The sequence below is a fragment of the Poecile atricapillus genome, chromosome 11 (genome assembly GCF_030490865.1).
Source record: "Poecile atricapillus isolate bPoeAtr1 chromosome 11, bPoeAtr1.hap1, whole genome shotgun sequence".
NCBI lineage: Eukaryota > Metazoa > Chordata > Aves > Passeriformes > Paridae > Poecile > Poecile atricapillus.
In genome coordinates, this window is record NC_081259.1 from 20,381,136 (window position 1) to 20,408,483 (window position 27,348).

Sequence of the window (27,348 nt, forward strand, 5' to 3'; positions counted from 1 at the left end):
TGCTTTTCATTATGTAACTTTTATTGGAGACACACATTGTAAAAAAGTTCACAGGAAATAATAAAACTATTGGACTATGAAGGTTTTCTTAGGAGCTGGGGTTTTTTTGTCTATATACATCAATACACATTTAATGATTAGGTTTACAAGTTAACCATATGACAAGTTCACTTTTATCTGCAGGAGCTTTTCACATTACACCTTTATACCAGAGGTAAAATGTGCTTAAACACACACAGCAGAACAGTTCTATTTCAAAATTAAGCATTTTCTCAAGGACTATACTTTTTATTCTGAATTTAGTAGCTATATAGCATTAAAATAATGGTAATTGAAGTTTTATTTGCAAAAATGCTTGTAAGGCCATAGGAATGCACTGAAATAGTTAAATTCACCAGAAACAAGAAAAATCAATGTAAATTCTGCTTTTTTTTGAAGAAAGTAATACAAGTTTTATTTATAAGAGTAAGAATGGTATAAGCAGTTCAATGAACAGAGGAGAAAAAAGACCTATTACCACCTACAGACCAATCCTTAGCAAGTTTAACACTGCAAAAATTCTGTTACATTAACAGGTAATTAAACAACAGATGCATTTTCGCAAATAACACATTTATGTATTTTACATATTATTGATGGACTTTCAAATCATTATGCTTTCACAATATTCTAATGTGATATGATTCAAGACTTCTTTATTCACTTGTGAAAATGATCCACAAAATTCACTTAACTTCAGCAGACTAGTAGGAGAAAGTCACAATAGGAAATATTTTCTGTAAAAAGAACTACAGATCTGAAAAGTCAATCAGCATTTTCAAGACAGTCCCCCAAAGAGAAAAGTGAGCTGAATTAGGTTTCATGAGTGGTTTAAGCTTTAGCAATATTAGAACTCCCAGACAGGTCAAAAACATATTCTGTATACACTCAACAAAAAATTCTTGTGCATGTTTTGCTGAGCACAGACTGAAAGCTAAAACTGCAAAGCACTGAGACCAGTTTGCTTTTCACTTGGCTTTTTTAAAAAATCATTTAGAAAAATATTGGTCAAGATATAGTGCACAGGCATGGGGCTGAGGGAAAGTTCTCCTAAAACTCCAAAGCATAAGCAGCATTTTTGTTTTATTGAAATCCACCAAAAAAATGTCTGCTTTCCCGAAAGGTTAATGGCAATTTCTGGAAGAAAAAAGAAATACATCTGCTGCTAAATGAATAATAAGTATATGACTTTCATTAGAGTACTAACTGGTTGACTGAGGTATAGTTGAGTCCTTCAAAACTTAAGATTATATAGTCTTGAGCAAAGTAACAACAGAGACTGCACAAAACAATCATAGTGATATTAGAAAAGCCTGTAATACCCAGCATCTGATGCATAGGCAGAACATACGTATCATCACCCGCTTGTCTAGAGGAAACCATATCTAAAATATCCCAGTAAAACATACAGCTGATTTGCATGCTAAGATACAGCACATTTTTCCATGTCTGACAGGGCAGACTGTATACACAAAAAGGTCTCTACTGACCAAAAGTTAGCACACTGATAAAGTGCAGCCACTCAACCATTTAATACTGCTGGAGAAGTGGGGTGAGGGCAAAGACAAAGAAAGAAATCTGCATTTTACCTTATCCATAAGATCACATGAAATTAGAATTCTTCAGTTTCAGCAGATGACAACAAAATTGCATTAAATTCTTCTACAAATAGAAAAAGATGAACTGTACACGAACAATAAGCAAAGTGAAATATTTACTGCAGTACTTTCTCATGCATAAAGTGAATTTCCTATGGTCTTACCTCACATTTATGTACACTTTAGCACAGCTAAATGTAAGAAAATAGCAAGTTTTTTTTCTCCCTCCCACCCTCCCCCATACAGAGCAGATACCCCAATTCGCTGCTGCTTCAAGAAGCACTTCATAGACTCTACTACTTACAGGCTCTTTCAAAGGGAAGTTCATGGAGACTAATATTGAATGAACATTTAACCACACAGTGAAGACAGGAAAAAAAATAAAAAGCATTCTGTAAACAGTGCCAAACACAGAACATGTCAGTTTTGGTTTGCAGACAACCCCTGAGATAAAAATCAAAGTATTACGACACCAAATAAGTCAGAGGTAAATTACTGAAAATAAACAACATTCATAATTGGTGTCACAACACTTTCTGTATAGAAGCACTTTTTTTTTACCATACAGAAAACGTAACTGCTTAAGCCTGTCCAAGAAAAGCAGTAAAGGGTATACAACAGAGCAGTTAGGGTTGCTTTGTTTTTTCACTAAACCTTGTTGCCATGAAGGTTTCTCCGTTCTAGTGCAGCAACAGCAGTTTATGAGATCCACCATCTAGAACTACTTCCATTAAACTACATGTGGGGACAGGCTGATAACCACCAAAAACCTGATGGAACCAGCTACTAAGGTTAAACCTTTTAAAATCAAAAGCTTTACAACTAACACTACTGGCCTGTTCACTTTCAAGCTGTTTTGAACAGAGCCATAGATGACAAATTCAGTACCTGACACAATAAAATGGTTATCTGTGCTAACAACTAATTCACTGTTTACAACTCCAGACAACGAAGCAAAGCAAAAGCAAGCACGTCAGATGTTTCCTTTGACAATGACAGAACACACCCATCCCCTAACAGCAAACATGCTGGACACAAACTTGTAGTTAAAGCTTACAATGGTCCACATTTGGCACACCAACAAAACTAAAGCACCTTTTAATTGCTCATTGAGGAAATTTTTCAGAAGACAATAAAAAAGTAGTAGAACAAAGACTAAGTTATACAATGCTCAGTTGAGTAAAAAAGGCAACTATGTTTCACCTCTGCTTCTAACAGTCTAGGTCACTGTACCAGATTCTGATGAAAAAACAACTGCTCAAGCAGACCAAAGACACACATTCAGCATTTACTGCATAACTAGGAGTACATTTTAACCCTAATGTGAGGCTTCCTTAGTGCCAATGCTTACAGACATTAACGAACTATCCTTAGAATTGAGTAGAAATGAAAGTCACCTTTAGTAGCAGTCATTTCTGAACAAGTGAATCCACAAAGAGGTTACTCAAAACTCATGCATTCAGCTTCCACAAGCCACTTAAGTGATAGCGATGAGGCCAATTTGTGGTTATGGATTTCAAATCCAGAGTATGCTTCCTCACAAGAAACAAAAAAAAGGAGCACACAGTCTGAGCTAACAAAGGGAAGTTAAGTGAGGAAAGACACTGTTTATTCAAATAACTGAAAGGTGCATCTGTGAATCAGACAGTGACTGGCAATTCAGAACACAACTTTGCTAAGTCTGGTAAAGAAAGAAAAGCAAAGTACTACATTCAGAATAGAAGCCATAGCTTCTGCATAAACAGATTTGTGCATCTAAGATACAAAACCTGTACAAATTGTTAAATGCCAATTATTACAGTAATTCTCATCACTAGAGCAACAACATCCATACTGCATGGCCATGAGTACACAGCATAGGAAATAATGGAAATGAGACTTAATTTTTCCCCTGGCTCTTCTGCTTGAAGATAAATTTGTTTAAAAAGAGAAAGAAAATTGTGCACAAATCTGTTAATAATCTTACTTACAAGTCAAACTGTGCAAATACAAATGTAAGATTGTGCTGTAACAGGCAGTAAGAGGCCAATATGGATGTGCAAAGTTAAAAGAAACAGCAGCTTTTGCAACAGGCAATAAAACAGAAAGTAAAAAAGGAAAACAAGTTAAATCTTGCATTTGTGTCTCCACTTCATAGCTTCCATATCTGAGAAAGAAGAGCCTGACAGGTCAATAAGCTTAGTGAGCAAAATCCACTTGGTATTTGTGTATCGCAGTCTACGTTCAATGAAGCTCTCAGCAGCAGCTTGGTGGTATTATTTCTGAGGCTTTGTGACCCTGTGCTTTCAAAGAAGCAGAAAAGGTTCTAAGTGTGCTGCAGTCTTATCATTAGAAGTTCATCAAAGTAGCGTGCATCGAAAGAAGCTGCTCTTCTTAGATCGATTTTCTGTTATTTTTACTGGCCCACCTGCCCCTGATGAACTGCTGTCATTCTGAAAGAGAAGAGTGTCAACATCATAAAATGCAGAAAATAGTACCTCTAGCTTTCCTAGTCTCCTCCCCACTTCCTCCCCTTGCAAGGCAATAACCAGAGTAGAGATCTGACGCAATCTGAGCTCCCCAGTTAACCAGACTTTGTTAATCACTTCGTAAAAAAAGTAAAACATTTACATAACAATTCAAATCCCAAGAATTAGCTGGGGAAGAGACAACATAATAAAACACAGATCACACTATTGCATTTTGGAACAACACATCAGTTTCAGGTCACCCAATGTTAATGTTCATGCAAAATAATGAATAGTTATGCACTGATGTGTAATAAAGCATGCTAAATCACTCTTTGCTCAAATTTGATCTAGTAACTAATGTAATCCCCAAGAGTTTTTTGGTAGAGCTACTACTCAGTATTATGATAGCTACCCTCTCACTGTATCTAGTTTGTATGCTAACTGGAAATACAAACCATTTTTCTGTTGAGCTTTGTCATAATGTCTCGTGCAAGTGTGAAAAACGCCTGGTGAGGAGTGAAAATAAAGGAAAAACAAACAAGAGTTAGTCACAAGACACATTAAGAACATGATAAATTTGGAATAGCCAGACACACTAATAATATAGTGTTCTGTAGGCTACTAGGAATACTTTGAGTTTCAAGACAGTCGACGTACAATATCTGTATATTAAAAACTTCAGTAAACATGCTTTAGAAGAAAAAGCTATTTATTTTTAGTCTCCATCTTGCCAATCTTTGAAACAAGTGAACAGACCTTCCCATTGCATACCTCTGAGGGGAGAAAGAAAAATCAGCTGAAGACAAGGCTGCATATACCAATCATGGTTTTATCTCCCCCTCAAACTGAACTGTGCATTCACAATTAGGAACCCAGAGAGGTTTGAGCCAGGAATTCACATTAAGGTTAGCTTGTTTTCTGCCCTCCAAAAGCTTTACTCTTGGACTATCTATAAGGCTATTTAAGCTTCCAATATGTCTATTAAAAACAAAACAAAAACCCATGAAAAATTACTCTGGAAAATCTCAGTATCCCAGATTTCAGTGTATGAAGGAGCAAAGAAACTTCTGTAGCAGGAAAATTCTTCAATTCTCCAGGAGCAGGAAAAAGCAAGACTTTAGGCTATCTGGAGACCCTAATAATCTATGGACAATTCCAGAACGTAGGTATAAACACTTCCCCTCTCATTGTGTTTGAAATATAGCCAAACACAGGCACTCATTTAATGTAAATAAATCACAACAAATAAATTAATTCACTTCCGATCCCAAAAATGTCACAACTGTCTAATTCTCTGCAAGTGAAGTACTTGGTGGAAAGTAAACTAAATCATCAGTGATTGCCAAATGCCTACACCAGCTGCATTTTTTAATGCTTTCTTCACCATTCATGTGACTATTAAAAAAAATATCCAGAGAGACAAACATTTTGGAGTAAGCACAAACTACTGTTGTGCATTTCATAACATACAGGGGGTAAAATGAAACTGCCATGTCATGACAGACCAAGTTAACCCTCCAGAGGATCTCAGGTTTCCACTCTGGTATTGACTCCTCATGGTCCCACTTTCAGTGTCTGCTCTAAGAATCACAAGGACACTGAAAATCATGTCAAGCTAGTCCAGGTGCAGCATGATGCAGATCAGTCCATTCTAACTCTATCCTGTATAACAATCACCCTGCAATCAGAAAAAAAACAGGGCCTGGCTGGCACAACATCCCTCTTGTTATTTTAAAGTAACAAGATCTTCAGTTTCTAGTCAATTTGTCAGATACGTGAGCTGAATGAAGTAGGTGTTTGCAGGACTTTTAAAGGGTACCCATCTCATAGAAAAACTTTTAAATTATTAGGTATAAGCACAACACAAGTCTACATTATTGGATGAATAAATCTTAATTTAACTGGCTTTTGATACAGTTATTTTTTTGTCCACACTTCTTATATAGTTCAGATCCTCCCCCCACCCTCCCTGAGATGACACAAGTGATTTATAGTAAGATAGTCTGGTCTTGGGCCACTCCTCCTTCTGACTCTATTTCCTTATGCTCTCATAGAGATCTTGTGGGTTTAATACAAAATTTATTTGCAAGAAAACAGATTATAAATCTATAAATAGCATTGTGAATCTTCTTCCTCCTCTAACATGAGCTTATGACCTGGTGTTCCAGGTTAATACACAAATTTTCAGCCTCATCTGCACAGCACGTATTTAGCAGTAATCTGACGGCTCCATGATACAGTAGCATGTTATCCTGAAAGTAAAGAATCCCATTTCCTGCACAAGGCACTGTTCTAAAATTACACCTATTCCTTGTCCAAACGGATTTGAAATTTAAGTAGCAAGTCACAGACATCTAAAGCAACTGTTTGTTACAGTAATAGTAAACCACTCCACTAACACAAATTTTTAAAACAATTCCAGACAATACCAGAAAAGCAGAAACAGCTGGATCATAGCAGTAGGCCCAGGAGCACAGCTGGGACTTCAGACCTCAGGTCAGGTGAAAAAGCTCAGCAGATCAAGAAGCATACCTCCACAGGAGTAATTCAAGTAACACCTAAGTGTAGCACCAATCTCTTACCTCTTCCACATTTATGCTGGATTTTGCACTTGTCTCCAAAAATTTGATTCCATAATCAATTGCTAACTGGAAAAGAGGTTAAAGATTTTCAGTGGTTTTGAAGCTCCTTTGTAAAAGAAATGTTTCACACGTAGGTTCACAACAGGTTCATAACAGAATAGATGCTGCATGCTACAAGCTTTAAAAACCAAACCAAGCAAGCTTCACTTCTATTTTCTTTTGCAAGAACATTAAAGGCAATTAGACAAAGTATTAGAACTTGTCATACCCTCACACAGTCAAAACAAAACAAAGAAAAGACATTAATTTCTCACCAAAATATTTACTTATGCTCTAAAAGAACATTAGGGTAGAATCTTTATTGATACAGATTGTGGACCAGATAACTACAATACAATCATCCCATAAGCTGTTACCAACAGCTAGACTACTTCAGCTGTACACAATAGATTTTGTAGTATTCTTCCTCACTTGTTTGTTCTGTAGAACAACTAATTAATTGCTTAAGTTTAGTAACAACTCTTATAACAAAAATAAGTAACCACAACGGTGAATTGAGTATACCATGGTCAAACTATACAGAAAACTTTATAGTGAGATCTAGAATACTTCATGCTGTAGCAAAGGTCAACATTCCTTACAGAATCTTGCCCTCACACAATACCACGAAGCTTATTCAAACCTGAAGACAGTTAAGTGCTATTCAAAAACAAAAAAACCCAAACCTGGCATCCTATACATAAAAAAGCTTCTGAAACAAGAGGATTGAGATCCATTGTCTCTCACATGCCTAAACAGACCAAACATCCAGAAGCCTACAAGAAGTAGGCTTCTAAATAGGACGAGTTACCAAATCTTACCTTCTCCCCTTTTTCTTTCGAGACTTGTCTTTTTTCATTCATATCACATTTGTTACCCAAGATCATTCTTTCTACATCTGAAGAGGCATGCTGGAAGAAGAAACAGCAATCTCTCAGGAACAAAGTGCATTATTGTTGAAAAGAAACTTGTGTGTCAAACTCCTCCACACTGACTATTTTATTTTAGAGAAATTATCTAATGTAAAGGCATTACTGAGAGAGACTGACTCTTGAAACAAGCAATATTAAAATAGGCAGGAATAAATACTCCTAGATTACATTTTCCTGTGTACTGTAATAGATCAAATGCGTGCCATGAGCTCTGTAGCAGGTTGCACACATGCCCAGGCATTTGGCTATTCTGGAAAAGTAACACAGTACATTTCCAGAGTACACACTACTTGTAAGTGGTGCATGGTCATATACTGTTGGCTACTGCAATGGAAGTGATTGATTACTTGATTTTCATTTGTCCGAGGGAAACCATAAAATGGAGAAGCACTTACCTCCTCTATGTTTCTTATCCAATTTTTTATGTTGTCAAAAGACTTCTCATTTGTGATGTCATACACTAGCATAATTCCCTAAATAGAGTTAGGAAAATCTAGTTAGATGAGCTAGTACTATTGGCTTTTTATTTTAATGTATGCTGTAGTTTAAATTACAGTTCCAAAAAAATTCAACATAGGATTATAGGTGAATAAGTCTTTTCTCAAGGCGTTATGTCATGGCTTGGAATTTTCCCAAAATATTACTATCTAACATTTTTTGCCACCGTTAGAGGTCAAACATACTGCCAATACAAAGGTTTTAATTATAAGCCTATAGTCAGGGCAAGTTTAGCAATTTTAGTATACCAGCAACCAGGACTCTACAGTTCAAGTCATGTTTAGGTGCAGCAGCTTTAAGCAGTCCAGGATATCAAACCTACCAGCTCCAATCTGCTGGGACCAGCAGACACTTTCACCTCTGGGGCTCTCTCAGAAGCTTTAGCTCTTTCCAACTACAGACTTGCCAACTACTGTACTTTCCAAGTACAGACACTGGCATGGGACCTCAACAGTTAGCAAGGCATGGGAAACCACAGAGCCACTGCATTAAGGACACACTGCAAGGTTCACTTCCATTTCCTAAGGCCTTTCCAGTCATTCCTCATAGGACAAATAAAAGTCCTTGGCCATAGACTGGGGAAAAGACCGGGTCACTGCCAAAGCCTTTTTAAGCACTGGAGAGCTCTAATACAGAGACACAATCATAATTATTTCTCTGTTATTCTGTAACAGTGGAGTTATTTGGACACACAGCATATGAATGTCACAGATCTGTTCACACAAAGCAGCAAGAACCTAAAATAGCAGCACAGGGAGGATCCATCAAGTCAAAATTAAAGGTGTCCCAATATAAAATATCTCAAATCATAGCATTAAGAACCACTACAAGCACTGTACCACAAGGGTGCAGGCTCTAAGTCAATTACTTGACTTCAAGTCACTCTCAATGGAGGAAAACGTAAGTGTTGTAGATGATTGTATTTCTAGCCCAGACTTTGCATTATCTACTGGCTGAAGGAAAAGCAACTCAGTGAAACACACTTTTAATATTAAAATAATTCATTATCCCTTTTTGAAACACTTAAAGTGTTTAAAGGGGTTGACTGCATTAAAAAAAAAAAAACAACCCAAACCTATCTGATTAAAGCTTGAGAACTTATTTTATTAAAATCTGCAGAAATTTTAATTATATTAAAGGAGACAATAGGGCTGGAATTTCCATCACAAAAAACAGGCCTAGACAGAGTACCAGCACCTTTAAGAAAAGGGAAAACAAACAGTAAACCCCCAACCAAACCACAAACTTCATTTCCCACATCTCAAGCCACAATTATTCAGTCCTCCAGTGGAAGACTTACATGACACAAACTTAGGAACAGCAAACCAGTTCCACTAGTTGTGTTTAGGTTTTTTGAAGTGTGAGCACTCACCATGGCTCCTCTGTAGTAAGCTGTTGTGATTGTGCGGAATCTCTCCTGGCCTGCTGTATCCCTACAATTCAGTGAAAAAAAAAGGATTTTTTTTACCCTCATCTGTACTTAAAGATGTCTTACTAAAGAGAGTAACAATGCATCGATACTTGTTCATTAGGAAAAACACACCTTTGGCTGTCTGCTCAAGTTTCTTCAGCCCTCAGCAGTTTCCTCACTCCCAAGCTACCTGCCTTACATCAGCAGTTAGAGCAGCACCAGAAACATGGCACAAAAACACCCGTTTTCATGCAAGCAATAAAACCCAGCACCACACAGCCTGCTCTCCAGTAATTAAAAAAAACAAAAACAACCCCAGCTCTGATGCATCCAAGTCTTAAACAGAAGTTAAAACACACAGCAATAAAATATTTCAGGATAGTGCACTGTCACATACAGTTTGCTGCTAAGATCAGCCACGACACCTTAGTGTGTTGGTGTTTTGTCCTGGGTGACTTGAAAGCAGTACCTGTCTGTGAGTGAACCAGCAGACCCAAGTGTTTGGATACCAGTCACTCCTCAGGAGAGCTGAACCCCAAAGGCCTGACAAAACCCAGCTTTTTTAACCTATATTACAGACAGAAAATTTTTATCAGCCACTTCTGGTACTGCACCTCCTTAGTCACAAGGATTCTGGCTCAGGAGACTCAGTTTCTACTAAGCCACCACGCAGGAATTGGAGCCTTACTCATCCATGCTTTGGCAAGCACAGCCAGGTATCAAAGTACCAGAGGAGATTTTATTGGCTTGCATATTTTAGCTTACAGCTATTGAGTTAATATTTCTCCTCCACACAGAAAAGCTAAAATCACATTTAAGAGGACAGCTTTTGATAAAATAGGAAATTACTGTAATGTTTGCATGTGAACAGGCTATTTCCAGTGCTACTGAAGCAGAACCACTCCAAGGGCAAGCCAGAAGAAAGCATAAACCTTATGGACAGTCAATGAATAAAAGATATGAGACTTCTGGTACACTGAAACTCAAAAGCTATGAAGTATTCTTTTTCAAAGTGACTGAAAACCTGAATTACTTTGGAATACTTACCATATTTGTAGCTTGATTTTCTTTCCATCTAATTCTATTGTTCTGATTTTAAAGTCGATTCCTGCCAGAGAAAGAGACATTCCTAAGTTTTGCAGTTAATGAAAAGTGAGTGTTCAGTTTCCTTCTGGCAATTTGGCAAGGGCAAACTTGGTCAAAAGAACTATTCTGAAGCTGCCATTTCTTCCACACATTTGGAAGTGCTGAGAATGCACAATGCTTTTCAGCTGCATCCAACACAGCAAGGATAAACTATTCTGCACAGTGAAAGCAGGCCAAACTCAGACTCACTACTAGTTAGTCAAGATCATGAGAGGAAGACTTGATCTCCAAATCCTTCCATTTTACACCAATAAGGTCACTAGTATGAATGTGTATTTTTTTTTTTCCTGAACATCTGAGCAGTCCCTGCAGTTTAAGTCAATTCCCTGGTACCCCTGGCTCAGAGTTAAAAATACATCCTGTGACCCCTTAGTTCCTTTTCAAAGCCAGCATCTACTTTTGAAAATTGATGTTTGATGCAATCTAATCAGACATCACAGTAAATGGCAATACTTACAGGAGAGGTAAGATTCCTTTTTCAAGAATACTCATTTGGGAGCAATTAAGATTTTCTAGGACGCTCTAAAATGTATCAAGAAAACACTTCTCTCTTTTTCCCATTTATACTTCCACATGGTATCCACCAGTTCTCAGATTTACTTTGAAAATAAATTTCAGATTTTAAGCCATAGCTTGTCAAAAAATATTGAAAAAAAATACTTCAGAAGGGCTTAATAATGCCTTTTTAAGGTTTAGAGGGGTGAAATGGATTTCCAAAAAGACTAGCCTTAATCCTAACTACTTTAACTTTTGGATCTCTAAATCTGTATTTATTGACACATTTTGTATTTATTTGACACAGGTCAAATTGAGACTGCTCAAGCCTCACTACTCCACAACTGCCAGATTTTTCAATCATGTGACAGTACCGTCCCAAATTAATTATTATGAAAATGAATTGCCCATTTTTTCTTCACTGCATCTTAAATAGTTACTTGACATTTAGTTGTAGTTTGTAAAAGATGGAGGTAAGTTAGAAGAAATTAAATAAGCTTTCTTAAGATGCAATTTAATTGACAATTATCAGGAGTATCCTAACTGGAAAAAATGCTGTTTCTAGCTTTAAGAATTTACCCATCCATTAAATAGGAAGCTATGGGAGTTTTTACTACACCACAGCAGAAACTGAATATGAAATATCGATGTTCATTAGTTATTTGAATTTCATTCTTCTCACATGCAATATTATTATTTTAATATACTGAAAATAACAAGATTTGGCCACTTAATGTGCCATGGATATATAGTTCAGCTTATCAGTTAGAATACAAATTATGAGCAAAAATATCACATCAGCACTTAAACAGCACATTAAATTAATTGCATTAATTTAAAATGCTATGATTACTAGTACAATTGCAATTTCACAAGATTCACTGGTAGATTTACAGGAAAAAACATACTTGCATTAATTTCCACTCTTCTAAGAAAAATGACAGGAGAATTAAATGCACTTTCAAAAAAATCCATATTCTTCGTAATATAAGTTTGGCAAGTGTTTCTATTTTGCATTGAACAGGATATTGCCTCGCTTGTTGTAAAGACTTTTCTCCTAACTAGGTGCAATTACAGCTGCTGAAATCACAGATAATTGTATTCAGGTCTGAAAACAAATAACCTTTGCTCTGAATAGATTCTGTTTTGGCCTCAAAGGTTATAAAGCACAAATACGTATTTCTCTGTAAGGAGCATTTTATCATGGCAACAGCAAATTAAATCAGTTTTAAAAGTTCATTTGTGTCTAGGCCTGAAGCTTTAGGAAACAACTGTCAGGAAAATTACACTCAGAGACTGCTGTGGTTTAAAGAGAATTCTGCCTGTACTGTGAACCACAGAAGCCAAGAGACGAGTGACAGACTCCTGTAGGGGTGGCTTTCTGAGGACTCCAGACTGCAGTGCAGGCTTCCCATGTGCACCAAGCCAGGTCTTGCACAGACTGGTTTCTTGTGGTTACTTATTTCCCTTGAAACGCTGAAATGATTTATACAACCTCTCCTTTGATGACTTCTAGAAGTCAGGACCTGCACAAAAAATATCTTCCCAGAACCTAAGATTTCTAGTATGAACTTCACCAAAATTCTCCAAGATCCGTTTCAAAGCTAAAAGAATATAGAGGGAAAGGCTGTAAGTATCTCTGCAACTGTAACTTTCTGGAGGTTAAAATGAACTAGAAACTGATGTTTCTTTTGTTCTTTCACTTCAGTATGAGGAAGTGGTGAGCTACACACATTCAGAACAAGCCTGGTGACATGTGCTGCCACTTCCGCCCAAGTGTTCTTGCACGGCTAAGCACAAACCACGATCTGGTTGCAGCTACATTGAAATTATGCCATGTAAATAAAACACTGCAACAACTATAGCATTTCAACACTGACTCTTGACAGAAGATTGCTGTTAATCCATTCTTCTTTTGCACAGTCACACATTGGGATACTAAAGTTTGAAAAGTTACTTGAGCCAAATAAAGAGGAGTTATTTGTGAATTATTTGATTATAATTTGATTGCAAAGGGTCACACAGCTTGCAGTTTTAAAATGCAACATGAAATGCTGTTCTCCCAGCAGGGAGAAAAAGCCCAGAAACATACGGATGTCCATCGGAAGTCAAGTTTTAAAAGCTTTTAGAAAACACAGACTCAGATTAATTCTTAAGAGTGCAAATGCTAACAGGATAATTAACTGCTGAAGGAGAGTTGTCACATGAGAGTCTGACACACTAGTGCCCACCTAGCACGTCAGTAAATATTAGGTCAGAGCTACACAGAAGCATTTGTTGCAGGAACCACAAACCTGCATTCTGCAAGGACAGAACCCAGAATGTCCAATCTGAACATTAGTTAGGGCTCTAATTACTTGCATTTCCCTTGCAGCATGGGGTAAAAGTAGCTGAGGGCTTATTGTTCTTCAAAATCCTTTCCAGATCCTTGCTAACTATAGGCCAAGGATGCAACCTCTCTCCTCACTTTTCTGAGGGTATTTGCTTCCATAGCTTCCAACAAAACTCTGTCTAAGAATACCCTGGGCAGCATTGTTAGTGCCACACAAAACCACGGGAGCTGTATGTTGTTGTGTCTACCTTGCATTGCTCTGCAAAGCTAATAAAATTCAGGGCATGCCTGGTCAGTGACACAGCCAAATGCCACTGGCCTCACCTGGCCTCCTTTGGTTTAAGCCAAGAAGTCATGTCCATCTTATATCCCAAAGCTCTCCTGCCACTGCCTCTTCCCCTACTCCACTTCCCAGCTAAGTTTCTTCTTATTCCAACATCCCATGGCAGACTTTACCCATAATTAAGCTGCAATGCAATAATTTTAAAGACACACTGTGAAATATTACAAAGAGTTCACAATACTACAATAGTAAACATCCAGGACTGCCCAACAGCACATATGAAACAGTTCCTTTCCAACTCCAGTACCAGTGGTTTTCTACCATGAACCTTAACAAACTAGCCTGACGCAATTCTCAGAGGAATGTAAGGACAAATGGAGCAGGGAGGCTGAAAAAGTTAATTTTGTTACTTTACTTTTTAGAACAGTAGCTTACTCTCTGGGCATCACTGTTACTCTTTTGTTCTCCCCTCACCCTGATTTTAACCCTGTAGCCATCAGAGCCAATATCTCAGGTTTTTCATGCTACAGTATCTGTTCCAGCTAGGACTCCACTACAACTTCTCCCTACACAGTACCACTGCTTGGACAGACTGTCTTGTTTCTTTTTTTCAACAAAATTGCTGTTGCAGAAAATGCTACAGCACAAAGAAACCAAAGAAACCAAACTGAAGTATTCTGGTTGGAGCCAGTAAGCTGTTCCAACTGTACCAGAAAATAATTCCTGAAGGTAAAGGTTTCTTGAGACTTCAGTCTGCTCAGCAAAATGCTTCTGGAAGGGCCAAGTTCTTGAATGTTTTCTACAAGCAGTAAAAGGCAGACAGAAAAGAAGCATACAAATTAGTGTAAAAAAACCAAACCGAAACAAAAAATCCTGGCACCAGTGGGCAAATACTACAATTCTAAATCTTTACCTTCATTACCCAATTCACCAGTATTTTAAATTAATTTTTCATGTCACTCAACACTGGTTTACAGCAGTTGGACCTTATATGTGCAGCTGTAGCAAGAAATCAGCACAATTCAGGATGTAAATAAACATCAATCTCTGATAGCATACACTAGCCTGTATATCTAGCCCAGCAGAGTATTATTCCATCTCTGACAAATCAATACTTTTTATTTTTTTAAGTGTTCAATGTACTAGCATTTTAATTTGTTTACCCTCTGGTTTTATTTAAAATTTCTTTGGCTTATATATTAAGTCAGTGACATAAAAATTGGCAAAGAAGCTGCGAAAAAATTAATACCAGATTAGCTTGCTAGAAAAATCTTATTTTAGTCCCATCTATCAAAGACACATAAAAGATGCACCACAGTTTATTAAAAAAAAAAAAAGGAACTGTTTTGCATGACCTACATATAATAAAAGCCTCACCCTCTTAAAGAAGCTGTCCTCCTATTTGTCTAAATTTTACCTTACTCCTTTGAAGTAAGAGTGGAAAAATGAAATGGAAATAAACCATTTTTTTAAAAACTGGGATTCTGTGATAAATAGAACTTTGTGGCACTCACCACCACTGGACCTAGAACACAATAAAAAGGATGGGGGAAGGAGTCAAGGTACAAAGTCTCATTACCCTTTTGAGCAAATCAGCATGGGAGAAATTGGAATTTATGCATTAAATTTCAAGCTAGGCTTGATCCAACTTTACAGCATTGATCCTCTCTAGCCTACTTGGTTTATATGCAAGGTCTTGGGGTTTTGATTTTTTTCAATGGACTGAGCTGGAAAAAGAGAACATCTTACAAATTCTTTACTGCAAGACATGTAAGAGTCTTAAGATATACAAAAAGAAAGAAAAACATTTTCTGCAGTCACTTGGGTTAAGTGAATTAAAAGCAACTTTGAACCAAGCAAACAGATTTGTAACTTACCTTCAAAAAAAAAAAGGAAGTGACAAGAGGCACATAACTGAAAATCAATATGCTTCACCTCATTTTTTGAACCCTGGGAGAGAATTACTCAGAAAATTCTTCCCCTATAGGCAGTGCATCTTGCAAACAGCAAGCAGCTGAAGCTGCAGAGCAGAGCTGGGAAACAGCAGTGCTCCTATAGCCCAGCTGCCGCTGTCCTGCTCATCCTTCCAACGGTGTTTGGACTCTGACAGCCCTGAGACACAGCAGCTGTTTCAGCATTATCTCCTGCCAGTGCATTTACACTCGGAGGGGCTGTGAGCACTGAGGGCCCTGTCACACCTCTACCACCACCAGGTGACACACACCAGACACCAGCACTGATCACACACTAGTTGTGTGAGGAAACACAGGAGCAGAGCTCAAGAGTTTCATAACTTTCCATGGAGAGACCTACAGACCAATACTCCAGAAACTTATTCTTTTCATATATATCCAACAGCTAAGGGACATCAATCTGTTCTCACAGATTTTGCCCACAGGCTTACCCAGAGATTACTCCTTTTTTTGTTGTTCTCAGCAAGAGGTATTGCAGGGTTTGGATTAAATACACAATTATTTTTTCATGTGGTTTTCAAGAGAAAATTTTCTTGTGCTACATTAGTATACTGTCTCAATCTACAAAGATTGAGGTAAAGGTAGATAAATGAAGCTTCAGAATTTTATTTTTAAATTAATACCCCTAGAATAATTATAGTGAAAATAAAAAATGACAAAGTAGGAGTCAAGTTCACTGTAAAAGGCAGGGTAGAGAATCCTTGCAACATACCAGTGTGTCATACAGCCTCATACAAAAGAACAAAGTCTAATCATTTTGAACTTGAACATTTAGCTTTAGTCCCTAATAATATCTGCAAAGAATTTTCAGATGATCTCAGCAATGTCTTGTATCAGTATGTAAATTAAAGAGACAGTAGTCTTTTATTGCACCCATTCAAAAATACATCAGACTAACATGAAACACCACACCAGGGTAAAGGTCAACATTTTTTCAAAAGTTGTAAAATGAATTATTTTAGAATTAAACACAAGTGCAACCACTTTTAGTTACTCTTTCACAACTTAAAGGGACAAACTGTATTCCATTCTTTCTGGGCAGCCCACAAGAATCCACAACACACTAGTAATCTGGAGTGGGCTGAATAGGCTCCTTCAGGTTAACTGGCCTTTTTTCACCTGCACAAAGAGCCCAATACCAGTGTTTCACACAATGAGGCACACAGCAGCATCTTGCACCTTGGAAGTTATTAATACAGAAAGGCTCTCAAAGTTTAGACACTGGCAAAACAAATATATACAAATGGCTAAAGTAGGTAAGGCAATAAAGAATTGGGATGCCATGTACATGTGTAACCTAAGGCAGTTTCCTGCCCTTAAGGCCTTGAGACTTATGACCAAGATCAGCTCAATGCTCAGGGTGCCAAGCAAAATGCCACTTCCTCTGTGTCCCCTCAGTTATAGCACAACTGCCACCCTAAGCTTCCTTTCTTAAGGCAAACTACTTTTTACCTACAAGAGAACAAGGGATTCAGAATGCAATTTATAATCAACAGAATTAGACCAACCTTCGAAACATCCGTGTTTTTGACAGCTCAGTGGCCTACAGTGTGATCTGATTACCATACTAAGACCTGAAGCCAGCGCTCTTTAGCCACTTGCTCACACCAGTGCTCCTGTGAGTTCTGCCACCACAGCTATGCACTGCAGTGCTTCAGCGTGGGCACTGCAACATCTTGAACACTGAAACTTTCTTTTCAGTGTTTTGAATTCAATTTACAGATTGCTTTGAGCAACCTTTGAAATGTATGATTTTAAACACAAAATACTCAATATAATATTTAAGACTACAAAACAACGTAACACTAGAAACTTAATACTACTTGACATGAGTGAAATTATCAACTGTCACAAGAGTCCAACTTTAAAAGGTCTGAGTCCCTGCAGAATATATGTTGGGGTTTACAATCTAGACACTATGAAAGTGCACAGAAATTAACCCATGGTCTACCTCTCATTCTATTTTGAATGTACGAGAGGCTACACTTGATGGTAACTCAGTTTCATCTAAAATAATTTTTAAATACATTAAAATTGTACTATTGATTCAGGCAGCATTTATTTTAAGGATTATTTATAGACTGCCTATCTCTAAGAGGAATGGATTAACTTAGTTTCTTAGAGAACATATTCCTTTCAAGCCAACATGCAACTGGAGAGCAGCAAATATTAAAACTGGCCAACAGACTTGAACTGAGGCTATAATTTCACAGCTGAAACTGGGGGAGGCACTGCCAGGACCAGGTGTCACAAACCAAATCCTTTTCTCCTTTTAACTCACTCATCTGTGTGAGTTCCATAATTCAGCTTGCCACCATCTGTAACAACAACTGAGAGCACAGGTACTCCCAGCCAGATCTCTCCTCCTATGAGTAGCAGAGCACACTCTGTTGAACCAGGCATTAAACTGAAGCCCTAGTTAGCAGAGACTCAGAGATAACCCACAATTAGCTTGCCAGCAGCTCCAGTGTGGATCCAGTGTGGATCCAGTGTGGATCCAGTGTGGGTGGAGCAGGCTATGGCCCCAGCAGCTGCAGCTCCGTGGCAGTGCAGGAACTGCTCTGCATGTCACACTCTAGCTAGGGCTACATATGGAAGAGAAACAGCTGCAGAGAACTGCCAGGGACCCAATCCCACACTCACTCAACTTGTAATGCAGCTGTGGGAGACTTGTGCATCTCTCACCTACTTTGAAACTCTTCTTTCCCTCAGGTCTCCAGGATATGCAGTGTACAGCTTTTAACAACATGAAAAAAAACCTCTGCCATGTGCTTAAATGGGAAAGAAGACCTGACTTCCCCATCTAGAAGGTGGCTTATGAAGACAAAAATTTGATTCTTCTTTCAGAAGTCCAGTGCTTAACACAAGATGACATGCAATCATCCTTAATTTTATTTTGGTCCTTATCAAAAGCATAAATTAATAGGTAAGACAAAAAAAAAAAAAAAAAAAAAAAAAAAAAAAGGCGCACAAAAAAAACCCTGACCCCAAAGTGGAACCCCCAAAGAACAGGAAAAAATGATCCTGAATCTCTTGCCTGTAAATGATGTCTGTTTGTAGGTGTAGAAAACATAGAAAGTTATGTCTTTAACCAAAATAACTCTAACTGAATATTGCTGTCAGGAAAAAGACGAAAATGCTTATTTTGTCCAAAGCTACCATCTTAAGAATCCAAAAGGTTGAAAAAATGGCTTATAAAAATATTCCCTTGCCACCACAATTTAAATTTCATTGTTTATTACTCATATACCAAGCTTCAGCTATGACAATAAGAACAGGTCAATAAGATTGGGATTGGTTTTGTTCCCTAATTTTTGTTCCTAGTAAATCCATACATCTGGCCAGTGAGAAATGGAGATGCCACTTCCATGGGAACGGTGGGTAACATTTTAAAAGCCTCTTAAAAGTTTCAGGGCTCTACATGAACTGGTTATTCAGAGTGAGGAAATAAAGATTTTGGGGGGCCAGAACTTTGTTTGTTTAAAACAGAAGAGGTGCTACAAGAAAAGAGAGCACACTGAGCATCCCAGGATTCACAGAGCAAAGCAAGAACTGGCAAGTCCATGACTACTTACAGATAACATGCCCTCACACAGTTCAAATCATGCACTTTGTACCTTCTATTTCAGCCATGCCTGCAACTGGCACCACATACAAATCCCATCAGCTGCAGACTTAACAGAGGCATGGAAAACACCGTGGGAACAGTTGGTATGGACGGGTGATCACTGCTACAACCCAACAACTCAGACTGCCAAACATTTTTGATAGGTTGAGGGATGCTACAAGAGCACCAGAGATAAAAACTAGTTAAATTGGATAATGTTTGAGCAGCATAAACTACACACGAACACTGCAAACACCACATTGTAAAGACCATATAAATTACATGTGACTACTTCTGTAAAGACAGAAGTGATGAACTGTTTGGAGGTTTTATAGGAATACACAAACACTGCTCACTTTAGAGGGCACAGACCTGCTTACACTGGAAGAAAAAGTACAGAGAACATGGGTATTACCAGGGACTTTAAAAAAAAAAAAAAGCAAAATGTCTCAACCAGCAAGAATTATCTTTGTTAAAATAAATAATCTAATCTAGGCATTTTGGCTAGAGTCTGAAATATAGCAGTGTTTGAAACAAGGGTAGAAAGTACCTAGTGAGACAGCAAAATCAGGCTAAAGAGTCAAAGCAGAAGGTTTAAAGTTACTGAAGTTAGTTTTATAGACAGCACTCTCATCAGCCCCAAACCATCATTTTCATCAGAGGCTTTTTAAATCCATATCCATGAGGATAAGTAAGCATGGTGGGGTTTTGGTTTGTTTGTTTGGGAAGTTAAGGACATCAGAGAAAAAGGGCTGTTTTAACTTCTTACATCAATGACAAAATAGGCCTTTTATTGAAAGGTTTTTACTACCTATACTAACAGGTACAGCCACTTAACTTATAAAGAAAGGCCATACTTGTCTTTCTGGCACATAGCTGTTTTCTTCTCCTACATCATGCAAGGTTCTTTTAATGAATTAATTGCAATTAATTCTTAAATTTCTTCATCTGCTTTCCCTGCTTTGCATGTTGCAAGTACTCTTCTCTACACCACTTCTGCTAAGCCAGAAAAGTTCTCCCAGGCAGCTACTCTGACTGTATCTTCTTTCTCCTTTCCATGCTCGGGTTGACACAGATACTCCATCTTTAATCCCAGCAGAAGTCACACCATAAAGACAAGATATTTTGATACAGTAAAGGATATTTGTATTGCTCTCTGGCAGGTGAAAGAAAGGAAGATTTTGTTGGGAGATGTGGGGTGAGGGGAAGCAGTGTTAGGTGTTCCCTGGCTGACAGACACTTCAGCTTTGCCCAATTTTCTTACACTCAGCCTGTTTTTCCCAATCTCCAAATGTGGTGCCTGACTCTTACTAGTGACCAGCCTGCTTGACATGTTCTTTGATGTTGCCATACATATAAGAGGATGCCCCTGACATGCAACAACAGGGTTTTTTTCCCTCTGGTGCCCAAAGCAGAAGAGTTTGCGTGATGGCAGCAAAATTAACACATCCTAAATTTGGTCCAACTGTTTGTACTCCCTAGAAGAGAAGCCGCCTGACACATGCAGTACTTGCTTTTAACTATGTATAATCTAATCAAAAGTGTCACAGCTTACATTTAAAAGGAAAGTTTATAGTAAACCACAAGATTAAACTGATATTAGATGCAATTACTGGTCAAAAACCCTCTAAAAGGCACTAAATTACAACCCACTGCAACCTCTGTTGGGACATGAAGTTACTGACCTAAGTTTTGAGTTGCAAGTCTGGTAACTAAAAGCCTCTGGATCAAGTTTTGGGTCCCACAGTAAAAGAAAGATAAAGATACAAAGTTTGACAGTGGGTCCAAAGGAGGGCCACAAGGATGGTGAAGTGTCTGGATGGGAAGCCTTACGGGGAGCAGCTTGGGCACTTGGTCTGTCCAGTCTGGAGCTGGATTAGATCTTTGTGTGTCTGTTCCAACTCGGGATATCCTGAGTCTATGAGTCTAACCCTGTACAAAAGCCTGACACAGTTCAACTTCACTGATGTTACTATTACTCCTAGTTTATCCACGTTAGAAAAGCATCACAGCTATTTTATATATCTAGTCAGCCTGATGACTTGACACTTAAGCTACCATAATATCTAATTAAAGATAAAAGGTAATATAATATCCTTTGAATTAAAACCACCTAAATTCTACCACAAAACATGAAATAAAGCATCATTATAAACACATGTATTAATACAGCAATGTATTATTCTTCTTATTATTATGAATTTCAGTTAAATCCTGAAGTAATACAGTCCAAGATGTATTTCTGATAAAAGGATGCCATACGCCAGAAGATCTAGGAACTCCATCCTAAAAAGTACATTAAAAATTCCCAAACAAAAGCTGTGTCTTCAATACCTCTCTCAAAGCCTGCATGCATCAACCAAGACATTTGTTCCTATCCTTATTCAAAGTTAGTCTGTGTTCTTAACTTTGCATTCAAACCAAGTCACAAAAGCAGCTCGAAACTGCCCTCCCGTCACTCAAATAACCAGTAACACATAACCAAGACAGACCTCCATCTGCCAATTAGGAATAGGCATCAACACTCAGACATCTGCCACACTGCTTCAGAGTAAAACATGAAACACAAAAGCTGCAGCAGCATTTTTAATAAAAGCCAAACAATTTCAATTCCATTGTTGGCTTGTTGCAGATTACAGTAAGGTAATGCAACCTCACCAGCAGATGAAAATCAAAGTTAAGATGTCCTTTGCTACCAGCTAGGTGTTAGTATCAAATTTAAAGTTACACGACACACAAACTTCAATGCTTTTAATCTGAAATACCTTCAGCTACAACTTCCTGTTCAACATCAGGATATCATCTTGCTGACTACCCACCACTGACCTTGAAAAATAGAATCATTCTTCCACTTTTGCATTCACCTCCACAACACTATCTCCTCTATTCCACATAAACCCTGTCCTAAAGAGATACCTTAGTCCCAGATCCTACAAGCCTTGAAAACTCACTTTCACTCTGTAGATACATGTAATGATGCCACCTGAGTGTGACTGAACTCATCTCAGTCACTTCTAAGTCCAGATGACAATCTGTTTGTAGTAATGACCATTAATAAAGTACTCCTGACAATGCTTTCCTGATGCCTGCCTGCCTTCCCTTCCCTGCTCATCTATCATCGATGTGTTTTCTTCTACAGCTCTGACCATCTGGAGAAGCCAAAAAGAAATTTATTGAATAAGGATAGGAAATGCTGAAACTTAATGGGAGGGTGGGTAACAAAAACCCAAACCCCAAAAAAGAAACAACCAGTCCTTCATCCATCATACAAATAAGTAACAGTGAAGAACAGAAATATTTTATGAGGCATGATTTGACCTGAATACACTAAAACAATTTCCATTACACATTACAGACATGGAAATTACACCGCAAAAGGGAAGCTGATAATTTTGCTTGACAAAGGATTTTCATCAAAGTGTTCAAAGGTCAGCACACCCGTGCTTGCCTGCCAGAGTGGTGTCCTATTTTGGAAGATGTAGACTAAGGAAAAGTTACTTCTGTAAAATCAACAAATGGTTTCAACCCTCAGATACAGTACTATCTTGTGAGCAACTTCCTGCCAAATACTGATATCATCCTGGATTAAAAAAATAAATACAACAAATTTTGTTTCTGTCAGCAAGCCTTTGTACTAAATCAGAAATGCTATCAGCTACAAAGATTTGACTCTACTCTCATAGTTGATACAAAAAAGCTGAATGCAAAAAATAAACCATATTACTTCAAATGATAAACTAAATCCAGTTTTACCAGACAGCACTACTTGAACAGCAAGTTAAGATACTTAGAAACCGCTAAATTAATGCTTCTGATTCTTGTGTATCACACTGAAACTGCTAGTAAAATGCACATGAGATATTCCAAGATAAGTTTTGCTTTAGGACTTGTTAAGTATGAAAAAGAGCTGACTCAACTGCATTTTACTTTCCATGTAAAAGTGTGCAAAAGCAGAAGTTTCCACTCAGGAAGCAAACTAAACAACACACAACCTTACATAACACACCCCCGCTGAAAAAAGTTTTATCCCATGTTCACAGTGAAAAGCTGATCCTCACTAGGGACCACAGCAGTTTTGTCTTGCCAGCCCTTCCAGAAATTCTAACAGGGCTACACAGCCCTGTATAAAAAATTAAAAGCTGCTGAAGGGCAAGGACCTGTCATGTCGAAAGTTGCTTAAGGCCAATCTGTGCTTTCACAGAGTGAAAATATGTTGCTTTGAATAACCCAAAGATCACTGGTTCACTTCTCATAATGGGTAGCAAAGTCTGCTGAAGGTATTAGTTATGCCAGGTAGTGAAGACAAAGACATGAAAAAGGTTCTTGCATCAACAGTCACCCAAAAAACGAATAAAATAAGTCTGATGAATTATAAATATATATGCATTGCACTTTTATCACACTTATGCAACTGCTGGCCACAGGACACCAGGCTGGAAGTCCCTGCTGTCTGAAGAAGTACAACGTTGATTATGATTATGAGCATGAACAAAGTCTCGAAGGGGAAAAGTCAAGGAAGCATTTCCCAATCTCTAAGCAATCTACATAGATGTTGTAGCCTTACAGACATGCTTTGCATGACAGCAAAACAGAAGGGAATCTGCAAAGTACAACATGAATATACCATGCACAATGACAAAGTAACTACAATTCATTACTGACTTATCTCTATAATATGAGCATCGAGGAGAAGTAAAACAACTATTCCATAAGAAAACAGTATTTCCATATCTCCCTCCTACTTTATTTTTTTTTCCTTTTGGGAAGTGTTTCCATTGCTTTGGTAATTGCAGTGCTGTAGTTTAACCCTCGTTAAACTACTAAAGAACAATAGGAGTGAAATTTTAAGGGAAATTATAAGGAAGTTATCTGGTACTTGGTTATGATCTGAGCCCTTTCATCAAGGCAACAGAGACTGTTTTAACTTTTGGACCTAAAATCTAAAAAAAAAAGTTGAAACCGTCAAAAATTTAACCCCACCATAGTTAAAAAACCCCCAAACATCTAAATGACTCACCTCACTCACAAACAGCATGTAAGCACATATGACTAAACAATAAAATGTGATGTCAACACATCTCAAACATACACCTTCTTAGACTTCTACAGTAAAACCAAGTCTGATCCCGTCAACAAAGACACACCAGAGAACTGAGGGCACATAATATCACACATACTAATAAATATCACTGTTAATTGAAGACACATCATAATTACCATCCTACTGCAGAATCCACTTCATCATGGAGAACATACAAACCAAACAGCCTGGCAGCTCATACTCCAGGAAAACTGTGTACTCAATGAGGAATGCTAATCTGTGGACCTTAAAACTTGAACGGGCAGGGCAGCCTGTTTGGGAAAAGCGCTGCATCCTTGTGCCTCCCTCCACACCATGGTTAACTATGACTTATCAGTCACAGAAAAAAAAGCAGAATTGTTAAAAACGGAATTACCCCAAGCTCATCAGATGGACCAGTTGTGACTGTAAAACCAGCTAGTCTTGAAAAGCCACTAAAAGACAGAGAAAGGGCATGCAAGCACATCTTCAAGAACAGATTACAGCCACATGATAGACCTACAAATAATACATGCAATATGCAAGGAAGACTGGAAAAACTCCAAGTATTTTATTCAAGCATAGGTCAGCGCTTTTATAAACAGTTTCACTATTTCCTGCATTGTCAACTTTCCTGTTTGGAGGTTCTTTTCTAAAAAATAAAAAGGGACTGGAACTATACGAAGGAATACATAACTGTGAAATCACAACTATTACTTACGGAATTATAAATATGCCTCAGTTATCAGTAAATTTCTTCAAGCTGACTCGTTCTGAAAATAAGGCCCTTGCAGAAGCAAATGTAAAGGAAGGAAATCAGAGAAAATCCTATATTTACTGAGTAAGGTAAGAAAAAACAACAGCATGTTCACAGTCCTCAAGACTTCAAAGTGAATCAGTGAGGGAAAAAAAAAATCTATCAAGGGCTAAGCAGTTCAAGAAATATCAAGAAAATGGTTGGAAGACAGACACACCCATTTATGTTAGCTATCTCTTTAGAAGTATAAAGAAGTAGCACAGTAGGTGGTTTTTTTTAATGATACAGCATTTAATAATGTTTATTAAACCTTTTATTTTACTACAGGTACAGAATAATATCTGTTGAAGTAAAATGATACTCAGGCCTTAATCAGCTGGTGTTACTGATACAGCATTTTGAAAATGGTTGCATAGAGAAAAGAAATGTGCCAGAAAAATGCAGAAAAACTGTTCTTAGAGCATCAGAAATGACACCACACCTAATTTAGTCAATCACATGTGCCTAAATAAAGATTGTTTCTTCCTTGTACACCAAGTTCTGCACAATAAAATGTCTGAAAAGGATAGGGCATTAGAGTAATATAAAACAAATTACACACTATTTCACCTTACCTTAATGCAATTTATTTTAAAGAGAGTCTACTCGTTCTCTTAGTGTTATTTTTTTAAAGTCAGCATTAGATTTTCCCTCCTAAATACTAGTAACCTCCACTGCACTTTCCCCCTTCATCCCCAAAACAATGTACTTAATTTTAAAAGTGACCTCAGCTACAAGCAGCTGAACATAAATCTCCAGTCCTGCCACACAGTTGTTTCAATTCAACTCCACCTCAGTGAAGGCCCTGAAACTTTTGCTTATGTTTATTTAAGCAGAGTAGTTTAAAAAAGACAAATCTTACAAAAATATAAGTCACAACAACCTGTTTCGATATATCACACCTCACTGTCATTAAAAAAGGTTAGTGAAGCTTAGAAGCAAACCTCTTTTCATAATCAAATTTAGGACAAAACTCAACTTTCGTCGATGAGGTTCCTCCACCTAGTCACTAAGGGACTTCCATAGTCGACTGAGGAGCTCGTGCAGAACTACTCTAAATCTCAAGAACAACAAGAGTACACACATGCATTAGAAGTGAGGAGGGAAGAACTCAGAGTTGAACCACCTGCCCAGAGCGCTCGGTCACTGCCACTGTGCAGCTCGAGCAACCCCCGCTCTCCACCACTTTCTGAAGATTTGCACCTAAACACGAGCCGCCCCACAACGGGAGAGCCCAAGAAGCCGCCGTTGTACCAGAGGCCGGCAGCGCTGCGGGCTCCGCGTGGGGCTCCGATGGCCCCGGGAAGGGGCTGAGGGCTTGGCGCGGGGCGCAACAACGGCGGCAGCACATCACGGCCCGGCCCGGCCCAACTGTTGCTGCGGCCGGGCACGGCAGGCGCCGGGGCCGTGCAGGAGCGGCTCGCACCCTGCGGGCCCCGCCAGGGCCGCGGCATCTTCTTCCCTGACGGACAATCCACCCCGAGCGCTGCCGAGCTGCGCTCCCGCTGCCCCTGGTCCCGCACGGGGCTCGGCCGCGGCCCCGACCCCGGGCGGCGAGACGGGCGGTGCCCCCCGCTTTTCTCCCTCACTGCTCGGCCCCGGGCAGGACACCTCTCCCGGCGGGATGGCGGCACCCGGCCGCGGGCGCGGCCCCTCACCGATGGTGGAGATGAAAGTGGTGTTGAAGGCGTCCTCGCTGAAGCGGAAGAGCAGGCAGGTCTTGCCCACGCCCGAGTCCCCGATCAGCAGCAGCTTGAACAGATAGTCGTAAGTCTTCGCCATCTTCGCCGGGGCTCGGCTCGCCGCCGCAGCAGGAGGGGGCGAACGCGGGACGGAAGGAGGGCGGGATCCAGCGGGAGGGCCGGGAAGGGAAGCGGGGGCGGGCGGGGGCGGACCCGCGGCCGCGTCACGGCGCCGGAACCGCCGGGCCCGACGGGGCCTGTGGTCCGTGGGCCCGGCACCCACTGAGGGACAGGGGGGAGCTGTCGCTGCGCGGTCGCGTGGCCGCGTCCCACGGGGCTCAATTCTCTCTCGAACGTAGCAGGAGTTGTAAGGAGAGTCGTGTGATTATGTGTGCAAGTGGCACGTTAAATAATGGCATAATACTT

At 38.9% G+C, this 27,348-nt stretch overlaps 1 protein-coding gene across 4 annotated transcripts; it reads right to left on the reverse strand.

Moving 5' to 3' along the window:
- Positions 1 to 27,095, reverse strand: RAB8B (RAB8B, member RAS oncogene family). Of its 4 annotated transcripts, XM_058846774.1 has the most exons (10): positions 26,899 to 27,095; positions 10,597 to 10,657; positions 9,511 to 9,571; positions 8,036 to 8,113; positions 7,530 to 7,619; positions 6,670 to 6,735; positions 4,543 to 4,593; positions 4,045 to 4,069; positions 1,629 to 1,701; positions 1 to 1,176 (listed from the first exon to the last, which is right to left on the reverse strand). In XM_058846774.1, exons 1-9 carry the CDS (start codon positions 27,020 to 27,022, stop codon positions 1,652 to 1,654), a joined length of 606 nt encoding a protein of 201 aa, XP_058702757.1. In that variant the 5' UTR covers positions 27,023 to 27,095; the 3' UTR covers positions 1 to 1,176; positions 1,629 to 1,651. The 4 variants fall into 4 exon arrangements, with proteins under 4 accessions (XP_058702757.1, XP_058702756.1, XP_058702753.1 ...); XM_058846773.1 differs by having other exon boundaries at positions 1 to 1,701; XM_058846770.1 differs by lacking the exons at positions 1 to 1,176; positions 1,629 to 1,701 and adding an exon at positions 1,881 to 3,914.
- Positions 27,096 to 27,348: the final 253 nt, after the last annotated feature.